This window comes from Globicephala melas, chromosome 20 (assembly GCF_963455315.2).
Source record: "Globicephala melas chromosome 20, mGloMel1.2, whole genome shotgun sequence".
Lineage (NCBI taxonomy): Eukaryota > Metazoa > Chordata > Mammalia > Artiodactyla > Delphinidae > Globicephala > Globicephala melas.
This window is the reverse complement of record NC_083333.1, coordinates 7586467-7607808: the sequence shown is the minus strand read 5'-3', so window position 1 is coordinate 7607808 and position 21342 is coordinate 7586467. Positions and strand designations below refer to the sequence as shown.

Here is a 21342-nt window from a genome sequence, read left to right as displayed (position 1 = left end):
CCTCTTTTTTTGTTTTTTGTTTATTTTGTGCACAAAATGTCACATATTAAATTTGGTAAAGGTACATACACATTCTCACTTTCTACGATCTCTGCTAACAGATGACTAATGCAAAATATTGAATAATTTTTAAAATCAGTACTTAATTTTGTAGAGATAATTAGAGAGAAATTCAACTCTGACATAAATACTCACCCCACTCTGTTCTTGGGCCTACTTCTGTTAGAGGATAACCCATAAATAATTCACAAAGCTGACGTTACTCCTGTGTATTGTGATAATTTTCTCTGGGAAAATTTTAGCAGCTCTTCTAATATAGATTGCCAGGTATCAGTAGTTGGGAATGCAAGTCGACTTCTAATTATGCAGAGGCTGATTATTCAGACGACAAACTGTTTGTGCCCTGCACTGCTCCTTCCTGCTGCCTCCTTACCTTTTAGCATTTCTGCTGCTCATTGGTACATGTACCAGAAGGTAGGCATTGGACAAGGGGGAGGGGGAGGGGACACTAAAATCAGTTAAGCTTTTAGGAGAAGCTCTAATGAAAGATTTCAATACACTTTGTAGAATTGTCGACTAAAATTGAGTCATTTAGGTTCCCTGCGAATTTTATTTACTTGTTCTAATTCTTGTCTTCCACAGCAGCAGGTAATAGAATCGTCTGCAGAGAGACGATATTATTCCTTACAGTTAATGTTTTCCTTTCTAGAACATTTTCACATGATGGTTTGTATTTTCTTTATTCATTTCATATGTACCTGGACCGCATTATTTGGTGATTGGTGCATTGAGATACCTGGCATATACGGTGATACCACAATTATCTGATGGCTTATCAGTTTTCCAGAAAACTGAAAGTTCCTCTCTAAGTACCAGTATCTTTCATATTTCAACCAGCTTTGTCGGAAACACTCTCTCCTCATGCTTACACCAAGGCTGCTGAACACAGTTTAAGCCTTTCTGTATGCCCAAGGTTATCTGTACATGCATCCTCCCGAGACATAGATAGCTATGACAAAAACCCGTGCAAGTATGGGGTCAGTCTGAGAACCTCTGGTTAAGCTCGGAGTGGTGCTAGTGTTTTTGTTTGCCTGAGGCTGTTATTCTTGTATAAGTTTTCTGCCTCCTCCTCCAGTCTGTCCCCGTCTCCTTTGCCATTGGCAGAAAACCTGCCTCTTAGTAGTTCTCTGTTTCTGGACTGTGGTGGGCTGAGAAACTGAATAACCACGCCAGTTCGAACTGTGGCTAAAATAAGAGGAAGTGGGCCTGCAGCAGAATACAGAGAATTCACATATGAATGTAAGTGCATGAGCCTTGGTGCAGAAGTAGCCTCACTGCTTAGAGGCTTTTTTCTTCCTTCCTTCCTGATTTTCAATCACGTGGTTAAATTGCTGGTTTAATTGTGCTTCAAAGAAGAGATGGTTAGGGACGTGAGACTGTCCGGAATAGAAGTGGTCCAAAGAGTTTTTTCAGTGAGAACTACTGCTTGACTGATTTCCCATCAAGTTGGGACAAAGGGCAGAATGAAGAGGTGAGCATAAGAAATATTGATTTTTTTAAATGTATGACAGGCCTATTTAGTTTAGGATAGTAATTAGGTTACTTGTTCTATTAACCAACCAAAGACCAGTTAAACAAAAGCACTTGGACTATAAAAGTCTTTAGGAAATAGCCTCATCTGGTACTCTGGTTTCCGTGTTGTCATGAACATTATGAAACTGTCTATCTGGAAGGCTCCCTACTGATAATTCTTTTTTTATTACTCTCTATAAATTCTAATCTTTGGATTTTTTGTGGTGTTGAGACACAGTAGTTAGGTTCCAAGATTCTGGTGGACGTTTCACGTGCTCATTCGCTTTGCTTCCCGGGAACCAGAGTTTGCTCTGAGTCACGCTCCGTCTGATTTATCTCGGATCCAGCTTGTGGAGCTCTGACTCAGCCGCGCTTCAGGCCCGATTGCCCAGCTCGTCTTCTGAGGAATGGAGGGTGAGGCCAGGATGAGCGTCCTGACACATTTTTCCCTTTTTCCTCTTGCACTCTCAGGATCTGAAAAGAACCTCATTACGAACAGCAGGCAGGTGCGCCTTGCCACGGGGCTGTTCCCCGTCGTCAGCCTCCTGAACCATTCCTGCAGCCCCAATACCAGCGTGTCCTTCATTAGCACCGTCGCCACCGTTCGGGCATCTCAGCAGATTAAAAAAGGACAAGAGATTCTCCACTGCTATGGTGAGCCATCCATCCTCCCTCCTGTCCACCTTTCTCCAGCAGAAAAGGACAGGGTGAATTCGCCTGAGCAAGCCACAGGGCAGGTGCCTCACCTGTGCAGAGTCTGCAACCTGGCAGAGGCAGTGCATACTTATGGGGAAGAAAAGCCTCCTCGCTAGGCCCTGTTGTATCTGCACTATCGGGTAGACACTCCCTGCTTGATCCCTGTAAATGTCCTATTCTGAAAATAGGCCAGGAACAACTTCTTGGTTTCTTTTTCTTCCTGTCCCCGCAACTTGGAAGCCTGTTTCTATATCTAGTTCCACAAATGTTTGACTGAAAGGTCCCTGTCGCATGATGAGTGATTGACCAGACCCTCCGCTAAGCTGAAGTTTTTTAAGTAGTGCTTGATGCTCTCTTGCTTTAAATATTGGCCAAGCGTGGTGTCTCTGCAGGGCCCCACGAGAGCAGGATGGGTGTTGCCGAGAGGCGCCAGAAGCTGAGGTCTCAGTATTTCTTTGACTGCAACTGTCCCCCTTGTGAACGTGAGAAGCAGAGACCCTCGCAGGGGCCCGGGCGGGAAGCCTTCTGTTGTCACCGTTGCAGAGCACTCCTGCAGGTGAATCTCTTTCTCCCCTCCCTTCTCTTTGCTTTTCCTGGCGGTCAGTTATCCAGCCTAAAGGCTTTAAATCTTTAGGAGGAAGCCATTGGGACTTAGAGGTGCTGATACCAGTTCTCTCTCTTCCCTTTTGCCCACCCTCCCCGCACATAGATTACCCCCTGCAGGAACCACAGGCAAAGCTTGGATTTAGTGATCTCTTTCTTGCAAAGAACAGAAAATCCCACCTAAACTGATTTGGGGTTCAGGGAGACCGGGAATTTATTTGCTCAAGTAGATCACTCAGAAGTCCCAGAGTAGGGGTACTTCAAATACAACGTGATCCAGGGGCTCAGATAATGTCACCAAGACCTAATTTTTCTTTCCATCTCCCTCAGCTCCATTTTCTGTATTATTTAGCCCAACCTCAGACAGACTTCCCTCCTGTGGTGACCAGATGGCTGCTAGCAGCTCCAGCGTCAGATTCCCCCGGTCCAGAAGGATAAAAACATATGTACTCTAACAGAGATCTGGGCAAAAATCGTACTGTGTTTTATCAACCTGATACCTGCATCTGGAGGAAAATCAGAGTCACAGTTTCCCCCCAGCCATTTGGGCCAGATCGGAGCCACGTGCTCCCCACTCAGCCCCCAGGCCCTGACTTCAGGAGGGTGGGAAAGGATCCTCCGGAGAAGTCAGGTTGCTACAGCCAAATGGGGCCACAGATTCTGGCGTCTGAAAGACAGCAAATGTCTTAGAGCTGTAAGTAGAACGTGGAGCTGGTTGTGTTGGAAAGCTGAAGTCACAAGCCCGAGGACGAATGTGGGGAGGCCTCACCCAGCACCTTTTTTCTGTTGGTTTCCTTATGGCTCTTTCATAACCACTAGAAATGTGTCTGTCATCCAAAGTCCCAGCCCCAAAGAGAAAAAAGAGAGGGGCTATCAAGATGGAAAGACATTGTGGTCTGTACCAGTTTAATTTGCTTGCAAAAAGTAAATCTCCAGCAGGGATCGGCTCCTGCTCTCATTGCAGTTGCCGCCATCAAACCAGATTCAGTCTGCCCTTGGCCATGGTGTGTTGCTGCAGGCGTCTCTCCCCCATAGGGTCAGAAGCTCTGGAGCAGTCCTGTAATGTAAGCGCATGCAGTGTCGCTAGCGGACTCTGGTACAGGAATAAAGACAAAACTGACTTCCACAGGGAGATGATGTTCTGAGCTGTGGCAGCACATCTTGTACGGAATCAGTCAGCAGAGATCACCTAGTCTCTCAGCTACAGGACCTTCAGCAGCAGGTGGGGATGGCCCGGAAGCTTCTCAGAAATGGCGAACTAGGTGAGGCTGGCTCCCTGCTTTGGTCCTCCAGCCCCTTCCCTTTTCTTCATTTTGAGATCACCTTGAATTCAGGGATACTCGGTGAAGACTGAAGAATTGAATTTAATTATCCCCATGCCAGCCACAAGATGGCTTTGTAGGCCAATGAGACCAAACCCTTACCAGCTCAGTTTGCCTGGCGTCCTTGAAAAAGGGCCAACTGATTTAAGCTGTTGTTCTCGTAGGCATCAGAGAGTTAGTTAAAGACTAACGGGTTGTCTCTGACATCCGTGATCTTTGTGCATATCCAGAAGTTCAGTGTCATTTATTTTAATTCGAGGGCCTCATGACCTAATTTCCTAGAGAAATTGCTCTGCCCTCATCAGAGCATCATCTCTCTTCTAAAGAGCAGTGGGGGGACTTCCCTGGTGGCCCAGTGGTTAAGAATCCGCCTTCCAACACAGGGGAGGCAAGTTTGATCCCTGGTCAGGGAACTAAGATCCCACGTGCCGCGGGGCAACTAAGCCTGTGCACCACAACTACTGAGCCCACGCACCACAACTAGAGAGCCCACGTGCCACAGCTACAGAGCCCAAGCACTCTGGAGCCCGTGCACCACAACTGGAGAGCCCGAGCGCCACAACTACTGAGCCCATGCTCTGGAGCCCACGCACCACAACAAAAGATCCCATGTGTGGCAACTAAGACCTGAGGAAGCCAAAAATAAAATAAATAAATAAATGTTTTAAAAAATAAAAATAAGAAAAATAAAGGGCATTGGGGCATGTGCCCAATGGGTGTAAGTATCCTGCTTTTTCCAGAAAGGGAGTGATGGAACCCCTCATTACCTTGGAAAACTCTGCCTTAGAGTTTGACATCGTGGGAATTTATTTACCCTATTTTTATGAAAGTTGACCTTTAGCTTAGATTTTTGAGTCAAGAGAAATAATGATCTTAAATGGAATGTAGTCATTCCACTTCAAACTGAAGTTGGAAACCCACAGTAAATGTGGGGAGGCCTCACCCAGCACCTTTTGCTATTGAAAGAGAAAACATAAGAGAACAGCTTTATTGGAACAAAAATTGTGGGTTGATCACAACCCAAGGAGACAAAGTGAGGTTTCCCCATTCAGCCCAGCCCACAGAGAATTTAAGGGCTGGGTTCTCATTTCTAAGACGGTGGGGGGGGGCGGTTTGTGTCTGTAATGAGCCCACTGTCCTTTGAATTGATAGAGCGAGCCATTCAGCTGTTGTTGGGATGCCGGCATGCTGCTGAGAGCTTCCTGTTGGCGGAACACAGCGTGGTGGGAGAAATCGAGGATGACCTGGCCCAGGCCTATGCTGCCTTAGGTAAGATGTGTGTCTTCACCTTCCGCTCCAAGGAATGACCCTGCCTTGTGCGTTTGGTCATGATCTTAGCCTCGTCTGGTTGGTTCTCTTTTAGTCTTTCAACTGAGGCTGCTCTCACTTCCATTTAGCTTTCCTTACCTTGAAAATGTTCATCCACAGTTGACTGTGGTTCTTTTCTGGAACCAGATTTTCCTTTCTTTACAGGGGACTGGGAGAAGTCAGCCGCCCATCTACAGAAGAGTCTCCGAGTGGTTGAGGTTCGCCACGGGCCAACCAGTGTTGAGATGGGCCATGAACTCTTCAAACTGGCCCAAATCTTCTTCAATGGGTAAGTCTTTCTCTTGTTTCCTAGCACTTCACCAGGCCACATACCGTTCTTTTATTAGGCTCTTCTGTGTATCCCTTTTATTTTCTACAGTGCTTTTAAGCATGTTGACACGTCTTTATTTCCCGTTTAGGAGAGATTCTTCCTTCTGTTCTGCTGACAAACTTGAAACTTTAGAATTTCCTCCTGGGAGATATGGGGAAGCTCTTAGCTCTGAAGGGAGTTTCCCAGGAAGAACTTGCCCAGGCCTCCGCCCCCCAACCTGCCACACCACCTCATAGAGGTTCTTCTCAGTCCCCTCCCCCACCCCGCCCCACCACCACCCCCCACCCCCCACCCCCCACAGTTATTCACACCTCCCCCCCTCAGCACTCATTCTCAGCGCACTCAGCCCCAGGGCCTCTTCCTTCCCCCTGGTCCTACTCCTTTGAAAGCAGCTGTAATCAAGCACGAGTCATCTGGCTCCCCAGGGGACATCTAGCAATGTCTGGAGACATTTTTTGATTGTCATGACTCAGGGTGGAGGCCAGAGATGCTGTTGAACATCTGACAGTGCACAAGATAGCCCCCGCACACACACAGCTAAGAATTATCCGGCCCCAAATGTCAACAGTGTCAAGGTTGAGAAACCCAGCCTTAAAGGTTAAAAGGAAAGAAGAGTAGGGTTGATGAGTTGATGCCTCATCCGCTTTTGTAACTGGGATCACTAGGAGGCCCTGATGTCAGTATTTCTAGATGGAATATGTCCAAGCTTGGTAAAGCTGCTGTGTGGGAGAGTGTTTGAAGCTCGATCCCAGGATTATGAGGTGGGTGGACCTGATACCCAAGACATAGAGGCAGTCCACCCCGTCAGAGCGAGGGAAAGGGCTGCAGAGTCAGGCCATAGGCGGACTCCGTGACTCTAAGGCAGAGACTGCTGAGTAAACCTTGGGGTAAATATCAGATTAGTGCTTTGAGATCTGCCTGTTTCTCAGAATCCTGGAATCTTTATACCTTTTTTTCATAACTCTCATCTCAAACTCTGCCTTTCAGTGTATTTCTGAGAGTCTTATCTGCCCTTCTAGATTGTAAGATCCTTGAAGACAAAAATGATCTACTTTACATTCTCCACAGGGTGTGAGTAGGCCCTCAGTTAATGTTTGCCTGATTGAATGGGTGGATTCACTCCTCTTACCTCCTTTGGTTCAGGTTTGCAATACCCGAAGCTCTGAACACAATACAACAGGCAGAAAAGGTTCTGCTGGTACACTATGGCCCTTGGAATGACGAGATCCAGGAGCTACAAAAGATGAAATCCTGTTTGTTGGACTTGCCGCCCATCCTTGTGGGACCCAACCAATAGGGTCCCAAGGGGACCTTGACCAACAGGAAAGGAGCCCGTGTGGGAGGAGTTAAAGAGGGTCTGTCGCTGCTGAGCTGTCGCCAAACAATACAGGACTTGCCCGACAGTCACAAGCCTAGTGTATGAGGGGAGGGGAGGGCTTAGAAAGCTTTGCAGTTAGAGACGTGCTCACCTGTGTTTTTTTCTTTTCTACATCTTTATTGGAGTATAATTGCTTTACAATGGTGTGTTAGTTTCTGCTTTATAACAAAGTTATACATATACATATGTTCCCATATCTCTTCCCTCTTGCATCTCCCTCCCTCCCACCCTCCCTATTGCTCACCTATTTTGATGAATGTTTCTTGAAGTAGTTAACTGCTCTGCAACAAAAACTCCTGGTTCCCAGAAAAAAACTTAAAACTGGTATCTGGAGAACCTAAGCCCTTTAAAAGGATTTTAGCTGATCTGCAGGCATCTGGATGTTAGCCTGGGGTTTTGGCTAGACGCCTCCTCACTAAATGATGATAGTCTGTTTCCCTGGAACATTCCTTTGGTTTCTAGTAGTAATGAAACGTTGTGTACCACTCCAGTGGGAACTTAAACTCTTAATAGTCGTATTGTAATTGAAAAATAATTATGAACAAGAAATTAGTGAGGCTCCTTACCTCTGGAGGTATAGTTTCATTTATGGTACCTAGCTTCCTTGAATCCTTTGTTAAAACCAGTGGAGTATAAATTGTGAATAGAGAAATAAATATGGGGCCATTTTATTGTTGGGGAATTTCTTCCTAGGATGGCAACTCTAAATTTGTTTTCTACCAGTTTTCGAGTCCTTATTCTCTGGTTTTCATTCTGTACTCTGGGCAGACTCACTGACCAAACACTAATAAAATCAAGCTTGTAGCAATGACTTTACAACACATCGTTTCTGAGTTCTGTTTATTAGCAAGCCTGAAAAGAGACCGCTTTTTTCTACCTCCCCAAGCAGGCAAATGAAATACAGACTGCATAATTACTGAGAAGGGAAAAAAAAAAAAACAACTTCAGAAGATGCTGAGGGTGTGGGCATTGCTGCTAGCGGTTTCACACTTAAGAGACAAAAAGTAGGGATGATAGCTGTTGTCTCCCTGGATGTATAGCAATAGTCTAAACCCCATCCCAGTCAGAAGGGCGGGAGACTCTGGGTCTGAACCCTGGGTGCTCTATCACCACTGGGGACCATGTGGTTCAGATGAGTTGGTGGCAAAGAATACACACTGCTTTGAGAGTTTGCCCACCCCAGCCATGCCCAAGAAGTGCCCAGTGGTTGCCCCGGCATTATAATCAGGAACTGAATAGCCCTGAAGCTGCCTGGGAGTAGCTTTTCAGGAAGCTGAGTGTTCAGAACATGGTTCACAGTCAAATATTTGAATGAAGGGCAGGCAGAATCGCATTTATCTTCCTTTCTACTAACTCACTTTGGCAAGGGCTGTGGCCAATGAGATGTTTTGGTAGAGCTAACTCAAGAAGAAAAATTTAGTCTTGACCAATTCTGTAGTTCTTTTCCAAACACTTGGCATGTTTCATGTTCCTGAAAAAGGAGGTTCTGTTGTACTTTGTAAAATAGGCCCCCTTCCTTAAAAAGAATATGTGTAGAATTTTACATAGCAGACCTCATTTTATGTGAACCTGAGAGCTTTCTTTAAATGCTCTATAAAATAAAGAATTCTTTCCTGAAGTTACAGACTTCCTCCCTTATCTGTCTGCATGTTATCCTGTGTTGTCAGGTGACATTAGCTTGACGGGGGGGATATCCGTGCTTGCATTAAAACCTAAAGTCCGGTGTATTTAAGAGCATGGTCCACCGATTGTGGAGACAGGAAATTCCTTCCCGGGGGATTAGTGACCTAGAGTGTAAACCCCACAGAGCGGAGAATCCATCCCGACATCATACAATGCAAACAACTATGGTTCTTATCTCACCCGGTGACTTTCTCTGCAGAGTTTAGTTAGACCCAGGCTATAAATACAGGACCAGCAAATTCCTAAAGGGTTATTTATCTTCATATTAAATTTAACATAGCTCAAAATAGGAGGAACAGGGTAACAAAAGTTAAGGATAAAGCACTTTTATTGCAAAGTATACATTGAAACATAGGGGCAGCCTTCATGGAATATATAAGCTGCCATCCCTCTAGCGTTTTCTTCTGGGGTATTTGAACACTAAATTGGAGAATTAAGTGCCCCTGGGGTCCAGAATTTTGCCTATGAAGAGAAGGGCCCCTGTGTCTGTGTCCCTCAGTACAAAGATGAAAGGTTGGTTAAGGTGATAGTCCAGAGAGAAGGTGAGGTGGGCAGGCTGGAGCCCTGGGCTGGGGGTGGTACCCGCCCCATCTTCATTCCACTCAAAGCCAGTGCGATGTTCCACTTGAGTAACTTTGATAGGTTTGCCCGTGATCTTGCTAAAGTCTGGTGAATCAAACAAGGACTGCAATTCTGCAGAGATCGAGAGGGATTTCCGTTAAAACCTTGCCTCATCAACACCCCAAGGAAGAGTACAGTCCTGATTCTTAAATTCTGATTCTCGAGAAGGCAAGCAAGCTGGGAGCGGAACAACCACTTTTGACCTGTGAGGTGTGTAGAGCTCTGGGCTGGTTAAGGGTTAAGTGACTTGCCCAGGAGCACACAGCAAGTGAGGTTAAGATTAGAAACCAGGTCAGCAGACCTATCTTGAGAGGCAGTGTTCTGAGTTGCTGTTATAAGACGTATGCTCTTGGGGCTGAGGAATGAGTCTGATAAGGAAGGCAGTTCAGTCTTCCCCTCCAGCACTATTAGAATTAAGGAGTCATCCCTGGCCTCGGTACAATGCCATGGAGCCTTTGCGTTCCGCTTAGCAAGGTGGAAGGCTCAAAGACTCTACCCCACCCACCCCAGGAGCAAAGAGGTCTTGCAGAAACATACTCATCTCCTGCACGGACTTGGTGAGTTCGCCTTCGTAACTCAGCTTCAGCTTGGGGATGGTCAGGACCGCTTGAACAGTCTTCAGTTCTCGGTCTATGTCATGAATGAACTCAGAGGTGAGGCTCTCTTCGATAATGGTCAGGTTCTGGGTCACTTTCAGAGGCAGGAAGAAGATGATACTCATGCTGCCGGTCAAGGGCAGCTGGGCAATCTGACACAACAGGGAGGAAGCGCATGCGTTAGTCCTTTGGAGCCCAGGAGCCTAGAGATAGGCACACACCCCCAAGCCGCCTTCTCCTCTCCTGTAACCAGGCCCTGCCACGCTTTCCCAGCCCCTCATCTATGTAACAGTTGTCCCTCTGAGCTAATTGCTTTCCGGCAGCAAGATGTCTACTGATGTTTCTTCAAAAAGTAGGCCATTGTCGTTTCTTAAACCTGGGCCTAATACCAACTGAAGTTATCTGCTGAAAGAATTTTCTCCTGTGGTTCTAAAGAGCTAGAATTGAATTCCAGGTCTGTGTTTTCTCCCAAGGTTTGTCTGCCAACAGTTACTGATCATCTGTTATGTACAGAGCCCTGGACTAGAAATGGGGACTCCGGGCAGAGCACACAGAAGGAGCAATACAGTGGTCCTTTGAGCAGCGGTCCTTAACCTCAGGTCCACAGGACGGATGGCATCAGAGGTCCCAAGAGCCCCTGAAATCGTCTACAGAAATGCATACGTGGCATTTCTGTCCAGTGCTTCAGGTGTTTTGTCCGATTTCCAAAGAAAAAAGCTAAGAACTACTGACTTCGAATTTTCAAAAGTCAGGTAGGAAAGACTTAGAATGCCAGCAGTTTGGAGTTGTGACGGTTTTTGAAAGTTTAACTTTGACTTCTAGAAATACAAGTTCTCCCCCCAAAAAAAGAGAAAAAGAAGGAAAGAAAAGAGAAGAATTAACACCAGCATTTGAGTGCCCAATCTTCTTTTTAAATTTTTTAATTTCATGCTTATTAACATTTTTTCAGATTTATTCAGACGTATAGTATACGTTGATCATGACACTCCCCTGCATACTTTTTTTTTGGGGGGGCCGCACAGCATGTGGGATCTTAGTTCCTTAAACCCACATCCCCTGCATTGGAAGTGCAGTCTTAACCGCTGGACCACCAGGGAAGTCCCTTGAGTGCCCAGTCTTGAGGGCCCATTTCACATTACCTTATCAACCCTTACAGGAAACCCTGCGTGAGAGGATAAGTTTAGATAACTATGCCCCTTTATTTTGAGGAAAAAAGGCTCAGAGAAATGATTAATTACTGAAAGTCACACAGCAGGTAAAGTTTAGACCGCTGTCAGATCTCAAAATTCATTCTATTCCCACTACACCATCCTGCCTGTCCCCGCACCCGCTACTCACTCTACCCCTACAGACCTTGCAGTTGAGATCAGAATCCAAGCCGTAGCGTAAGATGGCCTTAGGGTCTGACATCGTGGGGACTTTCACGGTCCTCTCCTCATCCAAGTGGAAATCATCTAGGGAAGTCTTTCTGTAGTCAAACTTCGTTACCCACTGCCCTGGAATGAAACAAATGGAGTGCCCTGAGCCCCGGGAGACCAGAAAGGCGTTGGGACCGTGATTGCTGAAAATTGCCTGGCTTCAGGAATCTTAGTCGTCAGAGGGTCCTGATACAGCAGGGAATAGCTCTATCTCAGAATGTGCAGTCTGGACCACAAAATTTCTAGGGTCCTGAATACCTTCCATACGTAAACTCAGGAGGAAATAGGTTGATTGAAGGGTTTATTCAAGTTCTGTGATAGCCTAGGAGAAAGGTAAACTGGTGTACACTCCTACAGTGTTGCGTCCGGAAGACAATCCAGGGAGGCCAGAGCTGGAAGGGACCTCGACTTCATGTCATCAACCCTCTCATAGCTGAAAAAGCCTGGAACCCCAGAGAGGTGAAGTGATGGCCAGTGCTCACACAGCTAGCCGATAGCTTCACATGGCCTGTAACAGCTTCTTTCGTGTCCTGGAGCTCAGTGCTTCAGGGAGGACTTTTCTCTAGGAGTTTAGGGGTCCACTCTGCCTGATAGACATTTTAAGGGGAGGCTGCCCAAAATCCGACCCAAGGCTCATGAATAGGGCTGGCCTCACACTGGGCCCGTGGAATAGACTTGGGCACGTCAACACAGCCTAGAAGAATGTTGTTAGAAAACTAACAACGGTTTATCAACGACCTGCTGTGTGCCCCGGGCATGATGCTAGGGTCCATGTGAAGATGGGAGATGTGGGAAGGGGAAAGGGAAGCTGGGGTGAAGTGAGAGAGTGGCATGGACATATATACACTACCAAATGTAAAATAGCTAGTGGGAAGCAGCCGCATGGCACAGGGACATCAGCTCGGTGCTTTGTGACCACCTAGAGAGGTGGGATAGGGAGGGTGGGAGGGAGACGCAAGAGGGAGGAGATATTGGGATATATGTATATGTATGGCTGATTCATTTTGTTGTAAGGCAGAGACTAGCACACCATTGTGAAGCAGTTATACTCCAATAAAGATGTTAAAAAAAAAAAAAAAAAAGATGGGAGACGACACAGAGTGTCCCTGAAGTCAGTGTATCGTCCCTGAGTGAGAGACAAGAAAACAGGCCCCAAAAGGCTATGAAGCTTGTGCAGGGCTCTCCAGCCAGTACAGGCAGAGCTGGGCCTGGACCCTCACCTGGCTCCAGCCAGAAGTCTACCAGTGCCTTCCCCAAACAGGTGCAAGAGTGGGAGTGCCCCCTCAACCTCTGCGAGTCTTTCTCTACGGCCCCTTACACTTTGTAGGCACTTATCCCATGTTTGCCTTGGGTTTGATGGCAAGCGGGCAGCCCTCAGGCAGGTGCCTCTCCTGGGTCCTCCTCTGCCTTCTTTGACTCCCCCTCTTTCCTGGCCCCATCTGACACTTATTGTCTACCCTTGGCCAAAAGCAGAGTGGAGAAGCCCTCACCCTTGAAGTAAGCCACACAAAGAAGGAGAATGCTGATTCCACTGGGCATCTCCCTCGTGGACCTAGCGATTTTCCCTTTCATCCGGGCCTGCACCCAGTTGTTAATCTCCTGAAGGTCCAGGTGAGCGTTGCCAGTCAAGATCCTGGGCCTGGTCCCATACAACTTTTCCAGGGGTGCGACAAAGCTGGCTTTTATCCGCAGCTCTGCAAAGAGACGGGGCACGGGTTAGTGTGCTCTGAGCTAACCCAGCATCCTCTTTGAGAGGTTCTGGTTGACCCTCAGCAGGCCCTGACTTCCTGCCTGGCATCTTCCCGGGACGCGCCGGGGCTCTGTGCCAGCTTCCGCAGGCACTGGACGGAGAACAACAGATCTCACTCATTACTGTTTCTCTTCACACCACTGCCCTCACCCGACCCTCCCACTGCCTCCCTCGGCCCATTTCCTCTTTCCGATCCTCTCTGGGCTCACAGGGCCCCTTCCTGCCCTCCCAGGGCCAGGCCTGGCCAGAGCAGACGTGCTCTGGTGTTTAGAAGGAAACCCCCATGTGCAGCACAGAGCCCCACGCGCCTCAGGCAGCCCGGGCGACTCACTCCTCTCAAAGACGATACGTGAAGCACTCTTGAGGTTCTTCTCTGGGGTGGTGACGGAGGCAAGGAGTTCCTTGTAGGTATCGTGAATGTCTGGCTTGCTGATCAGGTCATAGTAGAGAGCCCGGTGAATGCTGGATTCTGTCCGCTGCTCCGCTCCTGCCAGAGGGATGGACGTGTGAACCTCTGTAACTGCCCACTGGGGCCCAAGTCAGGCCAGCTCCTGGGACGGGGCAGGGACACCGCACCCTAAGTCTTCTTGTCTGCTGGTACTGGGGATGTTCTAGGTGGAAAGGAATTTGAAGGCAATGGAGGAAAAATAGATTTTCCTGAAGGTAGGCTAAAGGCATCAGGCCTAGAGAGATAGAAGGGTGGGAGTGAGGGTTCAAGTCCCTGTGCTTCTCCCATCACAACACTTACCAGACTGTTCTGCAGTTTCCTGTTTATTCGTTTCCCCCGTGAGCTCAGCTGTGTGACCCGAGCGACGGCACAGACCGTGCCTGTTTGTGTGCAGTTATGTCCCCAGAACCTAGCCACACCGACGAGGCTGGCACGTAGGAGAAGCTCGCTTAAGGAATGTCAATAAGTGGTCCCGAGGCCACACACCTGGGTCAGCAGTGCTCTGCCCCCCGGAGCTCCCACTCCGCACACGCCGGGACCCCCAGGCCCAGCCTCTCGGCCCTCTTCACCCTCCCTGAGTGAAGTGTCTCCAGGGCTTAGAGTCAGATACGTGCAGAGGCCGGAGGGCAGCTCTAGGATGCAGGGCTTTCTGCATCCAGGAACTCACCCAACGAAAGGGCAGAGAGCGCCGTGGCCACGCTGAGCGGAGACAGGAGCACGTTAGCAGCGGGGCTCTCCCTGGATCTCACGCGGTACAAGTCGTAGCCAAAGTTGGAGACGGCGGCCGCCAGCTTGTTCACAGGGACCTTGAAGAAGGGATCCTCCTCCTCCACTGGCAGCCCTGTGGTCTCGGGGGCCAGGGAGCCCTGCATTTGAGCACAAGGACCAGTGCAGATGAGCACAGGATGACTGGTCTCATCGCTTTGTGTGGGACTGTCCTTCTGGTCCTGAGGGCTGTCCTACGCTTAGCCTAACGTTGGAGTGAGTCTGTGCCCCCTGCTCCCGTAGGGGCCCTCTGCTGGGGAGAAGTTAGCTGGCCAGGTTTAAGCACCAGTGACCTGCGAGCCTCAGGCCTGTAACACATTAAAAATAAATAAATAAATAAAAGGAGAGGCGTCCCCCTTCCCAAGAAATTCCGTTCTCAGGCCAGACAGGCTCCCTGTCTGCTTACCCTTGCGCACTGCTCACGGGTCTCCACCTGGACCCTCCTATCAAACCCTTCCTGTCTTTCATGGCCCTGATGAGATATCACCCCCTCCACCACAGACTTGGCCCCGATGGCCCCAATCTGAAGGCACCTTTTGGTTTTCTGACCATTTTTTCAGAGTCAACTACCGCTTCTGTATTAACCGCCTACCATGTGCCAGCCTCTGTGCTAGTTCTTTTTAGTTGACTTACTTCGTTTCATACTAGTCAATGTAGATGATACCACCAAAGACTACTATCTCAAAACTCTGAGTTCCTTGAAAGCCAGAACTGAGTCTTTCATATTTCCACCCATCCCCAGCACCTACAGAGTAGGTGTTCAGTAGATAAAAAATAAGTGACTGTCTGTGATGGCCCTGTAAGGATATTTTTAATCCCATTTTATAGATAAGAAAACAGACTCAAGTAACAGTGACTTGTCTAAGATGATAAAGCTAGTGAGAGGTTGAACCAGAATTCAAACTTGGAACTCAAGACAAAGTCCAGGGACTTCCCTGGTGGTGCAGTGGTTGAGAAGTTTCGAGCCCTGGTCCGGGAAGATCCCACGTGCCGCAGAGCAACTAAGCGTGTGCACCACAACTACTGAGCCTGCGCTCTAGAGCCCGCGAGCCACATCTACTGAGCCCACGAGCCACAACTACTGAGCCCACGAGCCACAACTACTGAGCCCACATGCCACAACTACTGAAGCCCGCGTGCCTAGAGCCCGTGCTCCACAACAAGAGAAGCCACCAAATGAGAAGCCCACGCACCGCAGCGAAGAGTAGCCCCCGCTCGCCGCAACTAGAGAAAGCCCGCACGCAGCAATGAAAACCCAACACAACCAAAAATTAATTAATTAATTTTTTAAAAAAAGACAAGGGACTGGTCCAGAAGTGCCCTGGTCCCTTGTGTGACAGTCACTCCCCCACTGCCACTGTCACATAGCATAGGCTTCTCAGCACCTGCCTTTGCAACCCGACTGTGCTCTCTCTGGACAGGAAAGAGGCCTTTCCACACTCACACCTCTGCTGCACCCTGGTCAGGACTGGAACAAATATCCAAGGCCACCACCCACTCAGTGAGACCCACAAGTAATGCAAGGTAATGAGAAAAGGTCTTCACTGAAGGGACAGCCCTGGACTTGTTAGAGCGTTTTTGCCTTTCACCTTGTTTGATCTTACGTTTGTCCCCACTCTGTTCTGTGAAAGGCAGGGTGAGACACTTAATGTTTTGCTGATGGAAAAACCAAGGCCCTGTCTAGACAGAAAGGCCAGAGCCTGGCCTGCAACCTGGGTGTTGTCCTGTCTCCCGTGCTGCCTACTGAGGAGGGGCTGGAATTGCTTATGCCCCCCCAGGCTCCCACCACACACACCCCGCCTCTGACCTCCTCCAGGCCCGTGTTCTGGCAGCTGCCGTACCCGAGGAGGGCTCCAGTCCAGAGGAGTAGCACAAAGGCCAGCATCCTGGGGCCTGCAAGAAAGCAAAAGAAAGCAGGCTGCTTCCCTCACCTACCACCCTGCAACACCCGGCCACCCTGGGCAGGTAGCAGGGCCTTGGCAGGGCTAGGCACCTTCCCTCCAGCCTCCCCGGGCTGGAAGTGGCCCCTCAGCTTGCTGATCCCACCCTCTCAGCACCTCCCCAGCCCTCCCCCTGCCTCACAGCCCACAGTCCTATGGCGAGCTTGTGCTCTCATCCATTGTGTGTGCCAGGAGACCCACCTTTGAGCCTAAACCTCCAGGGTAGTGAAGACCCAGCAGTGTGGACACGGGCTTTTCCCTGCGGGCACGCTGACCAGCTCTGGATATAGGATTTGGGTCAACGTCTAGTAAAAGCATGGGGGCAGAACCTAGGTCTCAGATGTAGACTCCCAGAATGTAGAGAATGGGGGCATCTGGTCCAGCCCCTGCTACCCCCAAGTTCTCAGACTCTCTCCTTGAATTCCTCTGCCCTGGAACCTGTGGCCTCGTAAGCAACCCGTTCCCTTCCTGGACAGTTCTGTGTCAAAAGCTCTTACTCTCATGGTTAGGAGTGCTGGGTCTAGTGTCAGACAGCCTGGGTTCAAATCTCAATTCTGTGTCTTCTTTGTGCGGCTTGCGGGATCTTAGTTCCCCGACAAGGGATCGAACCCGGGCCCCAGCAGTGAAAGTGCTGAGTCCTAACCACTGGACCGCCAGGGAATTCCCCTCAATTCTGTGTCTTAATACCTCTCTAAATCCCAGTGTCTTCTCTTGTAAAATGGAAGTCAAATAGTACTTACCTATTGTGATGAGAATTAATTAGATGATGCCTTCATAGCACTTAGTGAGTGACACCAGAGACAGGTGAGTTCTCCAATGATCCCTGAATCAAAATGTGTCTCCCTACTCCTGGAACCCCAGGGCCCCCCTTCTCCCTGGGGGTAGCCATGTCCTCTTCCCCCCACTAGCTCGGATCTAGCTCTGAAACCTCCACGAATTCCTTCCTTCAGGTTAAGTAACCCCACTTCTTAGTAAGACCACCCAAGTCCCTTTACCTCCTGAGCAGTAGCCTCTTTGGACAGGACTCTGGTCTGACCCCTGGACCACAAGGGAAAAGGGAACTCTGGGTCTAGGGCTCCCCCGTTCCTTGCCTTCCTGCATTCATTGCCTCTATGAGCACACCCCTGGAATCAGGATGTGGAGGTGGGAGGGGAGGAAGGCAGCTGAGGGTGTTCATAAATAAGATCTTCTGAGAGGCCTTCTGGTTAGAACGTGGGACAAGGTCTCAGCAACCAGGACCCCTGCTCTCCCTCCATCCATACTGCCATGTCAAGAACTTATCATCTGGGCTTCCCTGGTGGCACAGTGGTTGAGAATCCATCTGCCAATGCAGGGGACACAGGTTCGAGCCCTGGTCCGGGAAGATCCCACATGCCGCGGAGCAACTAAGCCCGTGCGCTACAACTACTGAGCCTGCGCTCTAGAGCCCGCAAGCCACAACTACTGAAGCCCGCGTGCCTAGAGCCCGTGCTCCGCAACAAGAGAAGCCACCACAATGAGAAGCCCGCACACTGCAACGAAGAGTAGCCCCGGCTCGCCGCAACTAGAGAAAGCCTGCGTGCGCAGCAACGAAGACCCAATGCAGCCAAAAATAAATAAACAAATTTATTAAAAAAAAAAGAACTTATCATCTGTCTTCCCTGCCCCTCCCCTCCCCTGCAGCACAAATACACCCTTGTGTGCACAAACACACACAGGCCAAGGGTCTCAAGCTCGCTCTTCCTTTCATAGACCCATAAACACACACACACACACGCACACACGCTTTCCTGACTTCTCAGAACAAATAGGAAAATTAAGAGTGCAGTGTGTGATTTTTGGTCAAAATCCTTAAAATTAAGTCTAATAAGACACTGGACAACATTGTAGAGCATGAAAGGCCGCAAAAGAACAGATGGCCTCTGAGTTTGCTCGGCTGACGGCCGGACGGCCTGTGGGCCCCAGCCTGGCTTTCTCTCTAAACCCTGATCTCGAGCACGTGTCTCGCAGTGAGTTCCACAGGCCCTTGTGTTCTCAGCCAGCTGCTCTTCCCCGCGGCTGCCCCTGCCACTCAGGGAGAAATCTTCCATTGAGACAACGGAAAAAGCTTTCTGCAGTGCAAGATAGAGCCCTTAAGGCCATCCAGGCTCACAGCTGCTCTCTCCACCCGGCCAGCCCCACCCAGAGCTGGCAGGGGCCTTCCCTGCCTGAGCCTCAGCAGACTGGCTTAGCAGACTGGAAATTCAGTGAGATGCCAGGCCAGAGGGAAAGCTGTTATCTCTAGTTCCTGGGCCAGGGTAGGGAACGGAGATAGGAGGGAGGAGGTGGGAGATGTCATGGTGTTTAAGGAAACCAAGTTCAAATGCACTTGAAGATGGATCTTCTCTGTAGGAGTCCCTACAGAGTCTGAGCCCACACCTCGGGTCATGTGATCACTTGTCACCACGTGAGTGGACTGAGGACTAAAGATGAGGTGAGCCACCCAGGCAGGGAAAGGCACCTGGGTCCACAGCTGGCCCAGAGCCAGTCTCCAGGTCTGAATCCCCCACCTCCAGCCCTGGGGTTGAGGGAAGTGGAGAGATGATTGAAAACCCCCTGCAAGGGCAGTGAGAGGGTAGAGAGTAAGGGTCTGCACGGGGGCCCCTCTGAGCACACTCAGTGCCCTGTCCAAGATGACTGTTCCGTGGGCTTGTCCAGGCCTCCTTCGCCTGGCCAGGGGCACAGGGACAATGGTGCCACCCTGTCCAAAGGGCAGTGTCCAAGCCAGATTCCTGTCCTACCAGGCGGGGGAGGGCAGGGAGAGGAGGTAGATATCCTCCCCGTCGGGCCAAACTCAGGCCTGCCTTCCTGCCACAGGAAGTTTCTTGCCCAAATCAAGAAACACAAGGAACTGATTTTGCGATCTTGCCTTCCAGCTGGGAGGATAAGTTTGAGCCAGTACATGTGTTTCAGATTAAACCCAGTTGTGAGACGAACACTATCCCTCCTCCTCCTCCCAGGACCGCACAGCCTCCAAGCCACATGGCAGTGGGCCTCATGGGCAGTGCAGGGAAGGGCACCGCCCTCTGCCCTGGCTCTGGGAGGGAGATTCCGAGGGGTCCCTCCAGGCCCACCCCACCGTTGTGACCCCGTCAGTGCGCAGGCGACTTTTTTTCTGAAGTTTTGGAACCTGAATGAGCGGGGCCAGGGCACCCACGAGTTTCACCTCCCCACACCCCAGAAGGACCAGCCTTAGGGACAGAATTGCCTGGCCCGCTTCCCCTCCCTCCCCTCAGGCTGAGGGCTGAACTCTTGGTGGACCCGCCTGGGCCAGACAATGATGGGGTTTCTGGGAAGCCTGAAGTTTTTCTTTGGCCCAGACCCGCTCCTTGCTGTGGCTTGTCCCAGGGAGCAGCAAGGGTGCGGGCAGCCCTTCTCTCCAGCTCTGGCAGCTGAGCCCCCAAATCCCATACACCAGCTGGGCTAAATAGTGGTCATTGTTGGTGAGAGGCCAAACCCCCACTGGCCGCCCAGCGTTTACTGGCAGCTGATTTGGCCAAAGAAAAAGGGTGGGTACTGGATAGAAGGACCCAGCTGTCCTCCATCCCAGCCCTGCCCGGAAGCCTCCCCACAGGCCAGCTGCTTGGCAGTGTCAGGAAGTTAACTTTGAAATCAGCACCAGTTGCTTTTGAAAAGGCAGCGGGGAGCTGAGCCCAAGCCATGGCCGGGCTGCGAGATGGGCTGCTTCCCTGACTGCCCCAGTGGAGGTACAGCTCCCCGACAGCCTCCTTCCCCCAGGGCTGCAGAGCCCCCTGAAGTGATGCTCAGACCCGACCCAGCAGCCAAGCTCTCTGCTTCTTCCCCGCCACGACCCCCCTCCATTGTTTCCCACCCATTTCATTCAGGAGTCTTTCCAGCCTCTTCTCCTAGTGGTGCAGTAGGGTTGGGTGATAAGTGGGCTCTGACCCCCAACTCCCTCTACCCTCTCTAACCTACTCACCCTGGTGCCCAAGCTGCAGGAACTACTGTCTCCCCACCTCCTCTCCCTTACACCCCTCTTTTCTGCTCCCTGAAGTACCCCTGCTTCACCCCCGTCCCCCCAGCCCAGAGGATCCTCCCTTCTTCCCCAGACACACATGCAGAGCAGACAGGGAGCTCTTTACCTGGGAGTGCGCTGCAGCTCCGCGCCCAGCCTAGGTCTGCACACTGAGGGGGCTTCTGTAAAGCCCAGGGTTTTTTCTGCTGCCTCCTAATCCAGCGTCCAGCAGGCTTCAGATTACAGCTACTCCTTTCTTAAAGCGACCTGCACTCAATTTGGAGTCTGTGATTGCATCATTGTCCGACGTTAACTTTAACCCACAGCTGCCCTTCCACCACACACCCCCAGACAGACACATTCACACACCCTACTGTTCCACCAGACCTTCTTTGGGGTCCTGGCATTCCCACCCAACAGGGCAGCCTGGCCAGCCTGGGTGGGAGCCAGGACTGAGGAAGAGTCTCGCAGGAGGAGGCCCAGGAGGAGGCCGGAATAGAGGAAACAGTGGCCCAGAACTGGGACTCTGGGTTCTTCCTGGTCCTTGGCTCTAGTACTCGGATTTGGGGCAAGACATCACTCATGGCTCCTACCTTTCCTCAGCTGGAAAACGAGGGGTTGGTACTGGGATGTCTGTGTGCTTTTTTAGCCCTGAAATGCTCTGATTTCTGAAGATCAGAAAAGGCAGTGGGGAAATATCTGACCAGAGGAAGAATGAGATGAGCTGTAAACATCAGTCCTGAGAGGAGGCTGAGCGTGTGTGCCTGCCACCCACCTGGGCACCGCAGAAATCACCTGGGAGGAGACCACCGAGGCCTTGCTCACCTTGGGGCATTTAGGAACTTGCAATGCAGTTGTGAAACTAAAATACTGACATGGGAAATAATTGGAGAATGTACCAAAACGTTTTCTAGGCA

General features: G+C 50.1%; 2 protein-coding genes across 8 annotated transcripts in view; one reads left to right on the top strand and one right to left on the bottom strand.

Annotated features, from left to right (window-relative positions):
* The window catches only part of SMYD4 (SET and MYND domain containing 4), a 40052-nt gene extending 27621 nt beyond the window's left edge, over nt 1-12431 (top strand). For 4 of the 6 annotated variants that reach the window (XM_030861838.3, XM_060290037.2, XM_060290039.1 and 1 more), the window contains 6 exons: nt 2044-2226; nt 2661-2824; nt 4001-4133; nt 5346-5462; nt 5667-5790; nt 6976-12431. In XM_030861838.3, coding sequence (XP_030717698.2) covers nt 2044-2226; nt 2661-2824; nt 4001-4133; nt 5346-5462; nt 5667-5790; nt 6976-7129 — 875 coding nt within the window. In that variant the 3' untranslated portion in view covers nt 7130-12431. Of the gene's footprint in view, nt 1-2043; nt 2227-2660; nt 2825-4000; nt 4134-5345; nt 5463-5666; nt 5796-6975 lie in introns of those variants that run through there. The other 2 variants (XM_060290038.1, XM_070044415.1) reach the window with 2 other exon arrangements.
* SERPINF1 (serpin family F member 1) lies at nt 9204-21050 on the bottom strand. 2 transcript variants are annotated; one of them, XM_030861846.3, is made up of 8 exons: nt 20553-21050; nt 16299-16384; nt 14394-14592; nt 13610-13765; nt 13019-13222; nt 11464-11606; nt 10052-10262; nt 9204-9586 (listed from the first exon to the last, which is right to left on the bottom strand). In XM_030861846.3, exons 2-8 carry the CDS (start codon nt 16374-16376, stop codon nt 9327-9329), a joined length of 1251 nt encoding a protein of 416 aa, XP_030717706.1. In that variant the 5' UTR covers nt 16377-16384; nt 20553-21050; the 3' UTR covers nt 9204-9326. The 2 variants fall into 2 exon arrangements, with proteins under 2 accessions (XP_030717706.1, XP_030717707.1); XM_030861847.3 differs by lacking the exon at nt 20553-21050 and adding an exon at nt 16633-17790.
* Nucleotides 21051-21342: the final 292 nt, after the last annotated feature.

Excerpts from the sequence above, each read along its gene's own strand:
- SERPINF1 (XM_030861846.3), bottom strand. The coding sequence starts at position 16,376 with ATGCTGGCCTTTGTGCTACTCCTCTGGACTGGAGCCCTCCTCGGGTAC. Across the intron at positions 14,593-16,298 it reads AGAACACGGGCCTGGAGGAG|GGCTCCCTGGCCCCCGAGAC; the intron begins GTCAGAGGCGGG and ends GCTCAAATGCAG. Across the intron at positions 13,766-14,393 it reads GCTCTCTGCCCTTTCGTTGG|GAGCGGAGCAGCGGACAGAA; the intron begins GTGAGTTCCTGG and ends TCCCTCTGGCAG.